The 19,161-nt window shown below is 46.6% G+C and overlaps 1 protein-coding gene across 1 annotated transcript; it reads right to left on the reverse strand.

Annotated features, from left to right (window-relative positions):
- Positions 1–786: 786 nt before the first annotated feature.
- On the reverse strand, positions 787–14,225 carry LOC122365995 (mitochondrial fission process protein 1-like). The gene is made up of 4 exons (XM_043337709.1): positions 14,204–14,225; positions 13,674–13,772; positions 2,151–2,278; positions 787–1,933 (listed from the first exon to the last, which is right to left on the reverse strand). Exons 2-4 carry the CDS (start codon positions 13,759–13,761, stop codon positions 1,619–1,621), a joined length of 531 nt encoding a protein of 176 aa, XP_043193644.1. The 5' UTR covers positions 13,762–13,772; positions 14,204–14,225; the 3' UTR covers positions 787–1,618.
- Positions 14,226–19,161: the final 4,936 nt, after the last annotated feature.

Here is a 19,161-nt window from a genome sequence, read left to right on the forward strand (position 1 = left end):
CCCTTTTCTATATTTTGTTTTTTGGTGACCTGACCTGACCTGACCTGACCTTGACCTTGACCTCTGAATGATATTGTATGCAACTAATATTGTCTTGGTTGCCTAAGAACACGTTTTGGGCGATCAGTCTCAGTCCATGACTCCATTCTTCGGCAACTACGGTGCAAGGCCGATACTGTAGAAACTTGCAATTTGTACCCTTGACCTGACCTTGACCTTGACCTCAAACTTTAAATTAAGTACATGTTTTTAGTAGTTCGTGATGAGAGCTTTCGATTGGCGTTTGAATTTTCCAAATCGGACCATTAGTTCGGGAGATAACAGGGGGGGGGGGTAAAATTTACCCCCCCCCCCCCCAGCCCCGCGCGTTCGGCTGGAGACCCCAGCCCCGCGCGGGTTAATACCCATTTATCATACGAATACGGAGCAATATAACTATTTTATTGCTCGTCGGCTGAGGTCAGAAAATTACAGCAATAAAGTCAATATAAAAACGTCAGATGTAAACAGCGTCGCTAAGTCAACAAGTCAGTCACGTAGCGGATATTACCTCATGCAGCGTACAATCAATAACTGAAGAAACAGATCGTTTCACCAGGCAGGAAGACGAATGCATAATCTTCAACTATGACTTTTACGTAAGAATGCAGCATACTGCGGCCTGCGGGTCTCGGAGTCAGAAAATGATGGTGGTGTAGCTAGAGCATATACTATAGCATACGTTTGCAGGCACGCCATACGCTTCAGAATGTAGCGGAAACATCAACCCATTGGATGGGTATCATGTCCACATTAGTGGCCTGTGAGTAAACAATATTTCGAAAATGTAATACCTAATAATAAGATAATGAATAATAATAAAGGCAATGTAACAGAGTTACAGAGTGTATGGTTCACTTTCCCCGTGGGTTACCTACCATTAGGCATGACGGGAGCGTAGCAATGGCAGTTAAGTTCTTACAATGGGAAAATGACCTGCCATCCACATTAGGCAATGGCATAACTGCTTATGATCGCATGTGCATTAAAAATGGACATAATCAAGTTACATAGTTGACTTAAAGCCACTGAATAGTCAGATGATGCGAGACCCTTCGGTAGGTTGTAATACTCTGGACATCACAGTTGTTTTACCCTGGTCATACAGCTATTGCTATGGGGTACTATTGAGCAGACTCCAAGCACGTAACATTGCTTTATCATAACCTGCGTCTGGCTGAGGTACACACCTTACGTACCAGGCTATAAAACAGATTATGGGGGGGGGGGGGAAATGATGAAAAAAGCTCGATGAGCTGGCCAGTCCCCAAGAACCCCAAAAAGTGTCGAATGCATTTTGTGCAATGGTCAGTAATTAACCATGTCAAATCGTTCATGCAGTATTTAAAGAGCTACCAAAGCTGTACAACAACCCCATCGCATGACTCCTTTCACATCTCATGTGTTCCATGTGCTTTGTTTTCAACACTAACAAACTAGGGTAAAGCAATAAACCAAAGGAACTATCTAAATCTTCATCTACATGATTCCAAAATCACCAACTCTATCAGCATCGATCGCAGAAGGAACCTAATAACATATCTACGCTATCGCCCCGCCGGACGGCGCGGCCGGGCCGTCAGTGTCCCCGGCTGCGCTCGTCGGGCTCCACGTGGGCCACCTTGCGGTAGGTGCGGTCAAGCGTGGCGTCCACCAGGACGTCGATGGGCCGCACGATCAGCGGTATCACCGCCAGGCCGGCGGCCGTGGTGAGCCGCTTGCGGGCGGCCAGCGGCAGCCGCGAGCCGCGCCCCAGAGCCCAGAAGGTGGCCGCGCACACCCGGTTGATGGTGAAGCCGGGCACGATGACGGAGGCCAGCGCCTGCCAGAGCAGCGTGTCCACCGACACGTGCAGCACGTGTGTGCGCCGGTCCGCCTCCGACGCCAGAGGACGCTGCCGGAGCGGGCGGCGGGCGACTGTTAGGTGGCACTGGTAGCAGCCAACATAGCAATCTAGGACATCTCAACACCGCACACCGCGCACAAAGCACCACAGAATTGACTGAGAGATCCAAATACCGTATTTATAAAAAGGTAGGATGAAAACCATTCACAATATCTTGGCGGTGTAAATTGTGACAAGCAAACACACAATTCCAAACATCACTTACCTTGGCTGCTTTAATTCCTTTATCAAAGGTGTCTGCCAAGACATAGGCACTGGACAATCCATAGGATGCTCTCACCCAGAATGGTGATACCCACACTCTGAATGCTTCGCCAACTTCATTGGCATAGCCTGCAGATGAACATTGAACATGTGCCATATTAGGAACATCCGTCGCATTGAGTAACAGTAAACACCACTCTAAACATTGATTTCTATAACTAAGAGGTATAGATATTCAGGAAGGAGTAGCGGAATTATATGCGTGCTGAAAAAGCTTTACGTTACGTTAAATGACTGTTTTGGCCATCAGCCACAACCACCTGTACGTACCTATAGGGGACAGGCATTCTATAAACTATTTTCAAACGCTTATTTCGACCCGATCCCGAATATCCAATTAGATCCGGGACAGTACCCGAGTCTCGAGCCCCAAACCCACTACAACTGCATAAATAATTTACTTTTATTAAGACACGTGGAATCAGCTCTTGGCACGCATGAGCCATCATGAATTAAACATCAATTCAACTTGGCATGGTATCGGGGACATCAAAAAGGAAAAATAAGGAGGACGCAAAACAAAGACAATATCCCCTAAGGAGCGAAACCTAGTAGCTCAAGGTCTCCTTCACCGCGAATTTTAATAAAACTGCCAGCAGGACCTATCTAACTGGTCATCAGCGGACTGGCTGGAGCTGTGCCCCTCGAGACCAGAGCCTGCCGATTGGAAATTGCACCTGCTTAATAGGCAATAATTAATGTTACATCATGGAGTCAGTCATCCTTTAAAAAAAATATCAGAAATGAATTGGCATGATTTCGTTTAGATTTCATGACAATGTGACTTTTTAACGATTCCTTGGCTACATGACCCTTATACTAGGAGAAGGAAGTCGCCAGCAATGGCAAAACGGGCTATTCCAGTCCGATGAGTATCTCCGCTACAACCATGCGGGCCGAATCCTGGGTCTATACTTGCCTGATCAGTTAGACGACCCGCAGACATGCCTGGAGCTCTCACAGGCTGTCTTGGCCAGCTCTCAGCCGTCACCACTGCCGAGAGTAATGCTAGCAAAGGGCGGGCGGCGGACGCCGCGCAGGACGTCACGCTGCTGACCGCGGTAGCGCCAGAGGAGATAGCGGAGGACGCCTGTGGGAAGGTGGTGGCGCACGCTGCCAACTGCCGTCTACGGATGTAGGAATACAGCGCAGCCAGGGCGGTATGCGCAACACACAGGACGAGGAATAATACGCCGACAGAATATTAGTGACCATGTCCGCACAAAAATATAACTACATTGATAGCCCGGGCCAGGCCCCCGGCATCACTATATGGACATTAAGCTTGTAATCCATTTTCTAATTAACTATAAAGGGTGCTTTTCCTGGGATTGGGAACATTGGCTCATAGACCGATGAGCCACGGAACACGAATATATCCACACCAGTAAAACGCCTTTTGGGGGGATCAACGGAGCGAGCGAGAGGGTGGGCCTTGCACGTGCGAAGTTGCGAGGGGCTACCTCCAACTAACTTGTGCACTGCTGACTGCATCCTACTAACCGGTTTCTAGCGATGTGCCAAATTTGAGCGTAATCGGCCCAGCCGTTCTCAAAATCTGGAAGCGGCACCCTGCACGTGCGCACGTGCAAGAATGGCTCCCAACTGACTTTTGCACGGAACCCTACTAACCGGTAACTAGCCCCGTACCAAATTTCAGCGCAATCGGTCCAGCCGTTCTCGAGATCTGGAATCGACCCCTGCACGTGCGCACGTGCAGCAGCACCCCAACTGTGGCACATGGATACGTATTGCCTAGTGGGTGCCTACCTACATGCCAAGTTTCAGCGCAATCGGCCCAGTAGTTACCGAGATATTGCAATTGTCACAAAACTGACACCTCTTCGTTTTGCACGTGGCACGTGCATAAAGGGTCACCCACATGCATTGGAAATAGTCCAATACTTGGTAGAAGGAATGAAGCTACCCTACAAAAAGTACCGCATCTAAATCGGTCAAGTGGTCGCTGAGATACAAGCCTCGCAAAAGCGTCCGCGCGGCCGGCCGCTCATAGTTACTCAGAAATTCCGTTACGAGTAATCTACGAGAAACATAAGAAAGACTACGCTCGCTTCGCTCGCTCCGTAACAAATAAATCCAGATCTACGAGAAAAACCATATTGTATGAAATTGATTAGCATTGTATAGGCAAGCTTGTACTTTGGATCAGACTTGAGTTTTTTACACAAGTCAAATGTGTATGTTTATTTTATTATCTAATATTCTAGCGTTATTATTTTTCAACCTTCCCTGCAATATGCATTGTCTCTTAAAAACATTCAATACGGAGCGAGCGAAGCGAGCGTAGTCTTTCCTTAGCCGCGTTCCCACTACGACCGTTCAACATCGTAAAGTAAAATAACGGGAGAAAACTGGCAAGATCGGCAAAACCACAGCATGCATTTTTACGATCTCTGCCGGTGGTGGTGGGAACCGGGTATTTGACACGTGTTTTCGGGTGGAGGCATTTGTAAGGTTTTGAAAGTTTGCTCCCCATGTTGGTCGGTTGGTGAGGTCGCCAAAAAGTTGAACAGTGTTGAACTTTTTGAACGTTCTTAAAGGTTTGTGCAGATGTTAAATGACACTAATAAGCATTTTTAGGCAGTGCATAGAACAGGAAGCCCTTTTTGGGAAGTTTCTTGATATTCAAAGTGAGAAGACAAGCAGCAAGGCATGAAAGGTGGTGCATTTTTTTGCGGATAAAAGCTACATAGCTCTAATTATATACATAGATGTAGTCGAGCGCTAAGTGGCGATGAATAACGTAACTTTTCGGCAGGTTTAACGTAGGTCTAGTGCAATTTATTCATTTACCTACCATCAGCGCGCTCTTCTGAAACTAAAGGCCTCTTCTGAAACTTCCGACAATCATGGCCACCGGCGTCGTCGCTCATTTATGATCTCAAGCGGCCGGCGACTCCTCGTTCAACACACACAGCTTCCGCCGTCGGATCTTCACCGAGGGCCTCATCCGAGGCTCAAACAATCACAGTGTCTGCTGGATTAACCCTCGCACCGACGGGGGGGGGGGCGGATATCCGCCCCCCTGAGGTTTTTCGCGAATAGCGGGAAAACCGCGTCGCGTAGCGCCGCGAAATTTGGTATGACTATAACCTCATCAATTTTACACATGGTGTGCAAGTTTGAACCTCCTTACTTTTAAGGTCAGGTCACCAGGTCACTTTGAATGACCCAACCTCAAGTCACTTTTTTGCAACTTTGTCACCGTGCCAGAGCTATAGTAGATGTCGGAGGCCTTTGAAAGTCGCAGGATATTATTAGGTCATTAGTAGCTACAATTTGTATATCTCGGAATTTTGATATCGGTGACCTAAGGTCAGGTCAATTTCGCGACCTCCCCATTATAAGTCAATGGGGGAAAAATCAACTCCCTGTTTTTACCACTAAAACGGGTCGGAATGGCCCCATATACCATACATGACTTCATATACGATCAACCTTCACTACCTTGAGGTCTGTTTTGCTGTTGGGCAGCTGTGAGGTCATGTGACGTCATCAAAGGTCACCAAAGGTTTTTGGCCAATGACTCCGTACAGGAACAAGATACAGACGCGTGGATGGTCTCATTGTGTTCAGCTCGTCAAGACGCATCGAATGATATACATGATGACCTCGAGGTCACGTGACCTGAGGTCAACCTTTGACCTTGACCTTTCGAGGTCAACATATATATCATTCGATGCGGATTGACGAGAGGATCACGATGATGTCCTTAGTTTGTTCCTATCTTGACTAATTCGAAAGTTATTCGAGAAAAACTCTCTCCATATCTAGCGCCGCCATTTTGACTTTTTCGACCCCTGTGACGTCATCTTTGATCTGACCTGAAAATGACCTTAGTAAAAATTGTAGATCTTGGCCGTGCGTATCCGATGCCGTTTACCGCTTGTCGCTATCTTGCTTCGTTCTCGAGATCTCAGGGGGGGGGGCGGTTCCGCCCCCCCCCCCCGTCGGTGCGAAGTTGGCGCAGACCCCCGTCGGTGCGCGGGTTAAGGCCATGTGGACCGCGCCATGTGATTGGGACGACCACATGCGAAACATGTGATTGTTATTGGGCTGTCTGGACTCTGGTCCTTGTTATATGCACATGGTATTATTACGAGCGAGCGAGCGCAGCGAGCGAAGCGAAGTCTTTTCAATATAACGGGAAAATCTCAGTATGAGCGGCCCGGCCCGGCCCGGCCTGTAACGCTTTTGAGAGGCTTATATCTCAGCAACCGCTGGACCGAATGGCCTGCGGTCTTTTTTGTTGGGTAGCCCCATCCCTTCTACCCCGTAATTGACTACTTTTGATACATCTCAGTGACCGCCGTGGCACGTGCCACGTGAAAAGTCAAGGGTGTTTAAGCAGTTTTGCAAACGTAATGATTTTGAGAGGCCCATATCTCAGCAGCGGCTTGAGCGATTGTCTTGCGGTCATTTTTATAGGGTAGCTGCATCCCTTCTACCAAAGGTCGGATACTCTTCATCTATGTGAGTGACCCCCACTGCACGTGCAAAATACAACAATAAGAGGTGCCAAATTTGTTGCCATTTCAGTAACTCGTTAATTACTGGGGCGATTTCGCTGAAACTTGGCATACAGGTAGGCACCTACCAGGCAATGCATTCCCATGTGTTGCGGTTAGGGTGCTACTGCACGTGCGCACGTGCAGGGGGCGTTTCCAGATCTCGAGAACGGCTGGGCCGATTGCGCTCAAATTTGGTACACGGTTGGGGACCGTTTAGTAGGGTGCCGTGCAAAAGTCATTTTGGACCCCGTTTGCACGTGCGCACGTGCAGAGTGCCGCTTCCAGATCTCAGGAACGGCTGGGCCGATTGCGTTCAAATTTGGTACACCGCTAGCGACCGGTTAGAAGGGTGCTTTGCACAAGCCCGTTGGAAGTACCCTCTCGCCCTTCTGCACGTGCAGGGCTCACTCTCTCGCTCGCTCGTTCTTCGCCCAAAAGGCGTTTTACTGGTAATTGTATTTATACAATTCTAGCATCGCCTGACGGGATGGTGTAGTCACATGACGATGGTGACATGAGGTGACACTGCTGTAAGCTGAATGCCGGCTTCGTATACTTGTAGGTACTCGTATACCTAAATCGCTGAACCTGTGTTGGCAAATTCAGCTGCATTGCAGCCTGCTTCAAATTGCTAAATGTTTTATCGAGGATTGCGATAATAAACTAGCTGTTAAGAAATCATCGAAACTTGCAATTTATCGGTTACAGCTTCCATTCACAGCAAAACCACAATGAGTTATATCAACTGCACACATTTTCTCTTCAAAAGTCAATAGATTGTCGTTATCACAGCTGGGAATGCTTTTCGCTGGCATTGTTGAAATATTTTTCAATGCTCGCGTACCTAATAAAACACGCAAATAAATTTAAAAGGTTTTCTAATTTTATCATTAATTCAGTTGCATGGGATCTTTTAACACGTCAAATACTTATATTCTGATTTTTTTACAATAGCTTACTGTGCCGATCCCTCCTTCATCATCGCTCCTCTCAACTGGCTTTGTCCAAGCCGTTTGCCGTTGTCTCACGATGTTTCCCCATCTTGCCCCGTATACCAGATCTAGGGAAGTGTTCAACTTTTTTAGAAAAGTCTCTAGATCAACGATCTCGTCCGTTTCCTCCCGTTGTTGCAATTTACGATGTTGAACGGTCGTAGTGGGAACGCGGCTAAGGAAAGACTACGCTCGCTTCGCTCGCTCCGTATTGAATGTTTTTAAGAGACAATGCATATTGCAGGGAAGGTTGAAAAATAATAACGCTAGAATATTAGATAATAAAATAAACATACACATTTGACTTGTGTAAAAAACTCAAGTCTGATCCAAAGTACAAGCTTGCCTATACAATGCTAATCAATTTCATACAATATGGTTTTTCTCGTAGATCTGGATTTATTTGTCACGGAGCGAGCGAAGCGAGCGTAGTCTTTCTTATGTCATGCGGTAATTTTTGTAGGGTAGCTTCATTCCTTCTACCAAGTATTGGACTATTGCCGATGCATGTGGGTGACCCCTTATGCACGTGCCACGTGCAAAACGAAGAGGTGTCACTTTTGCAATTGTTGCAATATCTCGGTAACTACTTGGCCGATTGCGCTGAAAGTTGGCATGTAGGTAGGCACCCACTATGCAATGCATATCCATGTGCCAGAGTTGAGGTGCTGCTGCACGTGCGCACGTGCAGGGGTCGATTCCAGATCTCGAGAACGGCTGGACCGATGCACAGTGGGGATTTTTCCGATCTAGCGCCTATTAATTCAAAAAATATTTTTTGGATTTTTGTTTATTTTTTGTGTCAGTAGGGCTAAGAAATGTCTGAATTTTTCATATATGGCATTGTTTTATCTGTATGTCCACAGCAAAACTAGGAAAAATGCGCCCAAAGTTCACACTCATGCGTGATTACTCAATGGGCTCAGCAAGGCCCGAAAGTATAGCTCAATTTCATTGTCCTGTCCTGTTGGTTTTAATCTTGCGAGGTCTTAAAGTTGCATATCGTCTGAAAGGCACTTTTATTAGGAATGGAATGGCAAACAGAAAGTATGCCACAACCTTACTAAGGTCACAAAAATGCCCTTTACAAAAAACCCTTACAGACACCATATTTAAGGAATGGTATTCTAAATAAATGTAGGAAATCAACAATGTTCTCCACACTTTTCCACTCCGAAATATATCCTATCGAATTCGCCACTTTCTTCTGCACAAGACAACGCCTAGTTTGGCTGCCGAAACTTGCCTGAACACGGAATATTCACATTAGAGTATCTTAACACCCCACTCGAGGAGCGCTAGGGCAAACAGCACGATATAGGTATGTTCCGGACATAGGCGAATAATTTTACTTCGTGATTTATATGATGCATATTTTCTGAGACACATTCATTAGGAATAGGATGACAAGCGTAAATTATACATACCGTAACCTTATTAACCATCGCACTTGTGGGGAGGGGGAGGGGGAAGGGGTCGGATAAAACCCCATGGTTTTCCGCAAATTACTCGCGCAAAAAGCGGCCGATCGCGCCGAAACTTTCGGTACCCTCGAGATCATCAATTTTACATCTAACCTAAAAATTTCATGACTCTGACCCAACTGACCTTTGACCTGTGGCATATTTCTCGAGACCATGTTTGGCCGGAATCGCGATTCGGCGTATGCCAGCTCACATTATCCGCGGTTTCCAGTCTTTTTGTGGTTTTAAACGTTCAAATATGTGAAATGATGTTGGTGCCATGCATAATGGTGGGAGTCAAGGTCACGTGAAGGTCAAGTCAAGGTCATTGACCTTTTGATGACCTTGGTTCACTTTTTCGAGTTTTACTTGTTTCTAGGGTAGTTTTTGGTGCTGATTTCGATTTTAGCAGCCATTTGAATATTTACGAAGTAGTTCTAGTGCCTTCGTTCCATGTTACGAAGCTATCAGTAGTAGGTGACACTTCTATGGATGGCCGGCAGGACGCCTACTAATTGATCTAACGTGACCTGACCCGACCTGGCCTAAATGCATAAAGACATCGTCTGTGATCAAAACTAACATGAAATTCGTGATCAGCACCCCAAAATACCCCGTAACACCCTAACTTTGCGAAGTTTCAAGAGGTCTCGATTTCCCAACTTTAGTTGGGTCATTAAACTGACTTGGAAAGTCAGCTTATGACCTTGGACTTTGAAATTAGATATATTCGGCCTAATTTCGTCATAGGCAGCACGCTTGACTTTTCCGCGAAGCTCTAGCTTGATCAGGGGCCAAACGGCTGAGCGGGGGGTCCAATTGAACCCCCTATACTATGTTGATTATACACATTTACAGGTAAAATTCTCACCAGGACACACCAGCCAACATCTGTGCACAATCTCGCTACAATTCTACCTATGGTTTGCCCTCTACGAATAAATAGGTGCTAGATCGGAAAAAATCCCCACTGTGCGATGGCGCTCAAATTTGGTACATGGTTAGGGACCGGTTAGTAGGGTGCCGTGCAAAAGTCAGTTGGGACCCATTTTGCACGTGCGCACGTGCAGGGTGCCGCCTCCAGATCTCGAGAACGGCTGGGCCGATTGTGCTCAAATTTGGCACATCGCTAGAGACCGGTTAGTAGGGTGCCGTGCACAACTCAGTTGGAGGTACCCCCTCGCAATTTCGCACGTGCAAGGCTCACCCTCTCGCTCGCTCCGTTAGTCGCCCCAAAAGGCGTTATACTGGTGGTAATGCTCGCTTTAGTATTCATCCACAGGAGAAAGTCATTATCTTAATTGTGATATATCCCATAAAGAGTGATTCTCGTTCAAGCTATAAACAAGGTATCTTGGTAAAATCTTAATTGAGATAGGAACAGCGAGATAATAATGTTCTCAAAGCATGAAAAGCGTCTGCCGTTCTCGTAGAAAATGCGCTAATTAGGGCCGTCTTTGTAAGTGCACCGCAGGAGTCACTTAGAATCCACCTTTGCACACATATACGCACGGGTGGAACTTTGTGCGGAGCTCAAGCTGGTAGGGCCCGGGCGCAGCAAATCCGCCGCCGCCCATAGCGGTGACCTTGACCTCCGCGGTGTAGTGCCCTCCCATCCCGTATTGTTGATGGGGAGGGGAAGTGTAGTGCCCTCCCGTCCCGCTGAACTTGGTCCGCCTATTCTGGTTGTGTGACGTCAGCCGCGACCCGATGTTGACCGGCCACAGGGCGGCTGGCGCGGAAAGTGCCGAATACACGCGTCCTGCCGTGGTCTGGCTCTCCAAGTACTGGAAGCGGATCATGGCCAGACGGACGTCCCGACCCTGCTGCAGAAAACGTTTGGCGACAAGCGACCGGAGACCGCAGCTGCGCAGCTAAGTACCGCCCGAAAGGGTAGTATGCCAGTACTTGACTACTCTGTACTGATTCAGCAACTCGTCCGTGCGGCATGGCCCGAGTTTTTCGACGAGTCGGGAATGGTGAAGAAGATTTGCGTCCCATCCCATCAGGCTGCCCTTTACCGGCATTTCCTGGTGGGTTTGTCATCAGAGGAGAGAGTTTTGCTGTCACGACAGTGTGCTAAATCGTTCGAAACAGCGGTCGACGAGCTGAAGAGAGAGGAGTCTATCTCTTCTCTGACCGATGACGAATGCTGTCGTTCGCGTGGTGTGCACTGGGCAGAGAACTTGACGGTTCAGGGTGCCTAAGGCGGTGATTTGACCTCGTCTCGGTGTGACCTGGGCCCCGGCGCGCCACCTGCCTGAGGCGAGCGCCGCGGCTCGGCCTCCCGTTTGCCGCGCGGTGGCCGGTCGCTTAGCTCAGAGAAAGTGGACTATCTTCGAATTAGAGGTGTTCAGTTTTATCATTGGTTTAACAAAGTTTTTTTTTCAAATATTTGGCTGATTCTGAGTTCACGTGGGTCTGTGACTGTAAAAGTGTTCTTCAAATATTGCGTAATCAGGATGACACAAATTCGCGTTTGGCGCGATGGAGGATTTTCGTGAGTCAGTTCCGCTATATATCAGCACACAGACGAGCGGAACACATGCAGCATGCGATATGTGAAGCCTGTTTCTGAGCGTGCCGTGTAATGTGTGATTTGAAGTAATCTTGTTTTGCTTGGCCGATGCATGTTGCGAGCCAACTTGTTTCGTTGATAAGGAGGGGAAGTGTAGTGTCCTCCCATCCCGTATTGTTGATGGGGAGGGGAAGTGTAGTGCCCTCCCGTCCCGCTGAACTTGGTCCGCCTCAGCCGCGACCCGATGTTAACCGGCCACAGGGCGGCTGGCGCGGAGAGTGCCGAATACACGCGTCTCCGCGGTGATTGCGTTTGGTGCGGTCCGCCCCAACGTGCGGCGAAGGAGTGGGAACTAAGAGCCACGACACGCGGTCTGTGGCGGCTCCAAAGCCAAGCCGGCGTCGAATTTGGAGAGCTCGGGCCCTCCCAGCTCGGCACAAAATTCCGCCTATGCATATAACTACCTACATAGGTACCTATAGCCAGAGGTGGGCATCGCTACCGAAATTTGGAAACCGCTACCGCTACCTTCCGCAACCAGAGGTACCCAAAGCGCAATCGCAACTCCGAAACTATTTTTCAGATCTTGAAACCGCAACTCGCAACTCCGCAACTCCGCAACTCCGCTACCCATCTCTATTAGGTACCTATGTTTTATCAGTTTTCGTCCTGAAGTGCAGTGCTATGTCTGATAGGAGTGATAGGACATAGCATTGCATCCTTTTGAAGGTCACCAGAGGTCATCAAAGTGAAAATGTTCCCAATTTTCCCGAATTTTGATGAATTTCAGCTTCAGACGCTCTAACTCGTGAAAACGGCTTTTATCGGCCATAACTTCTAACATAATTTAGCTAGGTCAATAATCTAATCCCCATAGCATTTCTCCACCAAGGCGCGTCGTTTCGATGCCATCAATGATATACAAGATGACCTCGAAAGGTCAAATTTAAAATTTGACTTCAGTTCAAGGTCACGACCTGACCCAAATAGGTCATGTTGCATATCAATTGATTAGTCTTGACGAGATAAACACAATGAACTTGTCCTGGAACCTGTATCTCGCTTCAATCCCGTATCTCGGTGGTGGCCCCGGTAGCGGTTGCGCTTTAGAATTTTTCGCTTCCGCAACTCGCAACTCCGCAACTTTTTGGGGCTCGGTAGCCGATCCGTAACTCCGCTCTCATGAGGGTAGTCCGCTAGTTGCGGAGTTGCGGAGTTGCGGACCTAAGTTGCGCAATGCCCAGCTCTGCCTATAGCATACGTTATGCGTTTCTTACAGGTATCTTCGTGCGCACCACCAAGCCCGCTAATTTAAACAATGGTCAATCGATTGCGTTTAAGGTTATATGCTGCTATCGGCCAGTTAGACAAGTGAGCTATGAGACAGCTGGGGTCAAAGTTTGCACATGCACACTGCAGGTCCCAGTTCCAGGGTCCGATATTGTGCTCGGATCCCTGGATGGGCTGGAATACCCAGGCTTGTTTTGTAATGTGACATTTTAGCTGTGCTTCCACTACCAGGATCAGGGACTCAGGAGTATAAGTATGGACTGGGCTAGTCAAGATGGACAAAAATAGCTGACAATTTCATTTCCTTGGTGATATTTTAGGTGATTTTGTGTAAAAGCCATTATGTCAGCTAGGTCTAAATAAAACATCCATGAATATCAATTATTGACCATGACAACTGCTTTTGATCACACTTTCAAGGAGGCACCAACATGACTTAGCAGATGGCCAATCCTCATTTTTGCTTATGATGTTATCTCAAAACTTTGGAACAATAATGTTCCTCAGATTGTCACGGCCCAAAGTCAAGCTAAGGGTGGGGCAATAGAGCTGGGGTCGGGTTGGGCATTACAAGCCCAGCCCAGCCTCTTTTTGGTTCTACTAGATCACCACATGGTTAAGAGATACAAAGTTATCACAGCAAAACAGTATTTATCACCTTGCACTCACCTAATAGTCTAATTGGTGTGTCCCTGTACAAATCAACTTCTGGTGCACTTTCTTTTGGTGCTGATTCTTTGTCTTGGGCATCCACCATGGTTCTGGATTCTGAAACAGCATGAAAATACCCCATCAAAACATGTGTAAATGTTACTATAAGTCAAATATTTCAAGCCTAGGTATTGACATCATTTGCAGCACATTCGCAGAATATAAAATGGCAGTTCACTTCATATTGTGACTTCTCACTTCCATGGTACAAAGTCTGAACACAAATAAAACAAAGATACTGGCTACACACAGCAAATATGACACTAAATCATCAAGAAAATGAAATGTCTTGAGTCAAATCCCTCTTTGCACCCTGGGCTTGGAAAAAAATCACAAAAGAAAAAGAACCAATCTTCATTTCAGGGTCACCGCCCACCGGTCATGGGAAAAAATAACCATTTTCCAGATAATTTAAGAGTTATTTGACGCAGAAAGCTCTAGGGTCGACCTAGCAATAGGGCTAAAAATGGAAAAATTCAACACATTACCCGCCTGATAATCCAAATCCCAAACAAATAACAAATTGAAATCCCAAAGCTTTTGCAGCGAAACTCGCAAGCGCTGAAATTGAAACTCCTGCGCCATTTCTGTCAGAGGCACTAATCAATGTCCGTGAAGTTAGCGTCAGCAACAGCAACGAATACAGCGTCGGATTCAGAATCGCTTCAAAAACTGCCATCAGGTCAATTGGGGGACGGGGAACACGAATATGACATTTATTTTGCCCTAGCTCCCTTCCTTCAACCCTTAATCGTCCCTTAAAGGACGGGGCGCGTCAAAAGTACCCCAAGGCTTCGTCTGATCGCCAAAATAATGGTCGCAATCGATTCCTCGGGTCAATATCTAACCTCAGTCGAAGGTTCCAGACATGTGGCTCCTATCCCTCATCCCTTAATCGTCCCTTAAAGGACGGGGCGCGTCAAAAGTGCCCCAAGGCTTCGTCTGATCGCCAAAATAATGGTCGCAATCGATTCCTCGGGTCAATATCTAACCTCTATCTAACCTCTCTATCTAACTATATCAATATCCATAGGTGTAGCAACGTATCTCTTTGGTGAAGGATACCTTTCACCAAAGTTTCAGATTGGTGAAGGATCCTTCACCAATCTTGGACAATGCAAGGGAGGGTCTTCACCTCACGTGCATAAAGTTGCATTATATTCACATTCAGATTCGCGTGCACATTCGCGGACCCCTCAGATTTGGCTCAAAATTGCACAGCTTATAGATTTTGAGCTCCTGATTGCGAAAATCATGTTTTTATTTCACGTCGTCAAGTGGTTCTCAAATTATTCACATTTGTATTACTGCTAACATATTCTGGACCGTAACCCTTATTGGAAAAACCGGACCCCTCCAAATTTTTCAAAAACTCCTGAGTTGATGTAAACATAAGCGCTGATCCCAAAAAACTAATTTGTACTTAACGCCGTCGCACAGTTTTCTCAGGATGAGCATCTTAAGTTCAAGGTCGTTCAAGGTCATGTACCTTTTCTCACCTTTTGGCGCTATTTAACACGTGACAGCTTTATATTTATGATGGACATTCGCACTACCTCCTACAAAAACAATATACTGAAATCCAAGGGGCGTTGCTGTACCAAAATGTAAAAAAAGCGTCAAAACCTCTTTCATACAGCTAACAGTTAAATACAAGGGATATTCGAATTTGCAACACATAAAGCAAATTTGTCGGACATGGTCGGACCCCTCCGATATCGTTCAAAATCTCAGGAATGATGCTCCTTGACGTCCTGAACATGAAAATGGTACTCCCTTTGAACGCCGTCAAGAACTTTTCCAGATATACGCATCTATGCACATTCAAATTGCATAGGTGTTGCATACGGACGTTCGGCGGACCCCTCCGATTTTGTTCAAAATCTCAGGAATGATGCTCCTTGACCTCCTGAACATGAAAATGGCACTCCCTTTGAACGCCGTCAAGAACTTTTCCAGATATACGCATCCATGCACATTCAAATTGCATAGGTGTTGCATATGCACGTTCGGCGGACCCCTCCGATTCCGTTCAAAATCTCAGGAATGATGCTCCTTGACCTCCTGAACATGAAAATAGTACTCCCTTTGAACGCCGTCAAGAACTTTTCCAGATATACGCATCCATGCACATTCAAATTGCATAGGTGATGCATATGCACGTTCGGCGGACCCCTCCGATTTCGTTCAAAATCTCAGGAATGATGCTCCTTGATCTCCTGAACATGAAAATGGTACTCCCTTTGAACGCCGTCAAGAACTTTTCGTGATATACGCATCCATGCACATTCAAATTGCATAGGTGATGCATATGCACGTTCAGCGGACCCCTCCGATTTCGTTCAAAATCTCAGGAATGATGCTCCTTGATCTCCTGAACATGAAAATGGTACTCCCTTTGAACGCAGTCAAGAACTTTTCCAGATATACGCATCCATGCACATTCAAATTGCATATGTGATGCATATGCACGTTCGGCGGACCCCTCCGATTTCGTTCAAAATCTCAGGAATGATGCTCCTTGATCTCCTGAACATGAAAATGGTACTCCCTTTGAACGCCGTCAAGAACTTTTCCAGATATGCGCATCAATGCACATTCAAATTGCATAGGTGTTGTATATGCACGTTCGGCGGACCCCTCCGATTTCGTTCAAAATCTCAGGAATGATGCTCCTTGACCTCCTGAACATTAAAATGGTACTCCCTTTGAACGCAGTCAAGAACTTTTCCAGATATACGCATCTATGCACATTCAAATTGCATAGGTGTTGCATATGCACGTTCGGCGGACCCCTCCGATTTCGTTCAAAATCTCAGGAATGATGCTCCTTGACCTCCTGAACATGAAAATGGTACTCCCTTTGAACGCCGTCAAGAACTTTTCCAGATATACGCATCTATGCACATTCAAATTGCATAGGTGTTGCATATGCACGTTCGGTGGACCCCTCCGATTTCGTTCAAAATCTCAGGAATGATGCTCCTTGACCTCCTGAACATGAAAATGGTACTCCCTTTCAACGCCGTCAAGAACTTTTCCAGATATACGCATTCATGCACATTCAAATTGCTTAGGTGTTGCATATGCACGTTCGGCGGACCCCTCCGATTTCGTTCAAAATCTCAGGAATGATGCTCCTTGACCTCCTGAACATGAAAATAGTACTCCCTTTGAACGCCGTCAAGAACTTTTCGTGATATACGCATCCATGCACATTCAAATTGCATAGGTGATGCATATGCACGTTCGGCGGACACCTCCGATTTCGTTCAAAATCTCAGGAATGATGCTCCTTGATCTCCTGAACATGAAAATGGTACTCCCTTTGAAAGCCGTCCAAGAACTTTTCCAGATATGCGCATCAATGCACATTCAAATTGCATAGGTGTTGCATATGCACGTTCGGTGGACCCCTCCGATTTCGTTCAAAATCTCAGGAATGATGCTCCTTGACCTCCTGAACATGAAAATGGTACTCTCTTTGAACGCCGTCAAGAACTTTTCCAGATATACGCATCCATGCACATTCAAATTACATAGGTGTTGCATACGGACGTTCGGCGGACCCCTCCGATTTCGTTTAAAATCTCAGGAATGATGCTCCTTGACCTCCTGAACATGAAAATGGTACTCCCTTTGAACGCCGTCAAGTACTTTTCCAGATATACGCATCCATGCACATTCAAATTACATAGGTGTTGCATACGGACGTTCGGCGGACCCCTCCAATTTTGTTCAAAATCTCAGGAATTATGCTCCTTGACCTCCTGAACATGAAAATGGCACTCCCTTTGAACGCCGTCAAGAACTTTTCCAGATATACGCATCCATGCACATTCAAATTGCATAGGTGTTGCATATGCACGTTCGGCGGACCCCTCCGATTCCGTTCAAAATCTCAGGAATGATGCTCCTTGACCTCCTGAACATGAAAATAGTACTCCCTTTGAACGCCGTCAAGAACTTTTCCAGATATACGCATCCATGCACATTCAAATTGCATAGGTGATGCATATGCACGTTCGGCGGACCCCTCCGATTTCGTTCAAAATCTCAGGAATGATGCTCCTTGATCTCCTGAACATGAAAATGGTACTCCCTTTGAACGCCGTCAAGAACTTTTCCAGATATACGCATCGATGCACATTCAAATTGCATAGGTGATGCATATGCACGTTCGGCGGACCCCTCTGATTTCGTTCAAAATCTCAGGAATGATGCTCCTTGATCTCCTGAACATGAAAATGGTACTCCCTTTGAACGCCGTCAAGAACTTTTCCAGATATGCGCATCAATGCACATTCAAATTGCATAGGTGTTGCATATGCACGTTCGGCGGACCCCTCCGATTTCGTTCAAAATCTCAGGAATGATGCTCCTTGACCTCCTGAACATGAAAATGGTACTCCCTTTGAACGCCGTCAAGAACTTTTCCAGATATACGCATCCATGCACATTGTCGCGGAGGCGCGGAAGTAGAGAGAGACTGAGCGGGCCGAGACTTGTATTCCAACTGTGGTTCTGATTCTGATTCGCCAGTGCCTGTGCGTTATATGCAGGGTGGTTGCACAATGAAGGACCGGTCCGCCGACCCGCCGGGTCGGTGGACGGTGCCGACACGTGGGGAAAGTGACGGCTATTTCTATGTAACAAAGCTTGAACGTGTACTCTCTTTATCATGATATGGAAGAAGGGAATCGGTCCCACATTATCTTCCCTCCCCCAGGGAAGCGTAGGGAACCGAAGCGATCATAACAAAGAGAGGAAACGTTTAGCTGACGGAGAAAGAAATTTCCATATGAGCGTATCACAAAATGGTATGAACAGATAAGTAAGTTTCGTGACAATTACACCTACTACCGGGCGATCCCTCCGCACTCTTGGCGGGGACCGTCCCTGGGCATCTCCATGGCCCTCGGCATCTCTGGCCGAATATCAATACAATATAATTTCAGTGAATTGACCACGATTAACGTATTTGAATGTTCATACCGACTTCAGAATATGCTCTTTCTACGTTTACTAGTGTCAAAATGACACGACAAAGTGCAGGCAAAAATTAAACGCACTTGCAATTTCTCCGTGAATTTTGGGGTGAGCAACCACAATGAAGCGCAACAAACGACAGAACACTGACGAAAACGGATAATGAAACAGTACGGTTTTTGAAACACAACGAAGTTGACACAAATTTCACAGCACAATTTCACTGTCACTTTTTGACGAAAATACAGCAAAAGTTCATAATGGGTGAATTTTCTTGATTTCGGTGCCAATTGTCTTGAATTTAGCGTTGAAGTTTTTTTTCTCTTCTCTTCTCTCCTCCGATCTTGAGTCCTTCAGCGAGGTGGTGTCCATCACTCGATGATGCTGAGGAGGACGGCGCGGGCTGTTGAGCCGTGCGCTGTCGGCGGGCTCCGTAGTAGTCCAGGGCAGCTGATGA

Source organism: Amphibalanus amphitrite, unplaced genomic scaffold, assembly GCF_019059575.1.
Source record: "Amphibalanus amphitrite isolate SeventyFive unplaced genomic scaffold, NRLGWU_Aamphi_draft 000776F_arrow, whole genome shotgun sequence".
NCBI lineage: Eukaryota > Metazoa > Arthropoda > Thecostraca > Balanomorpha > Balanidae > Amphibalanus > Amphibalanus amphitrite.

Coding starts and splice junctions, on each gene's coding strand:
- LOC122365995 (XM_043337709.1), bottom strand. CDS start 13,761: ATGGTGGATGCCCAAGACAAAGAATCAGCACCAAAAGAAAGTGCACCA. Junction 2,279..13,673: donor CACACCAATTAGACTATTAG/GTGAGTGCAAGG, acceptor GTTCATCTGCAG/GCTATGCCAATGAAGTTGGC. Junction 1,934..2,150: donor AAGGAATTAAAGCAGCCAAG/GTAAGTGATGTT, acceptor CCGCTCCGGCAG/CGTCCTCTGGCGTCGGAGGC.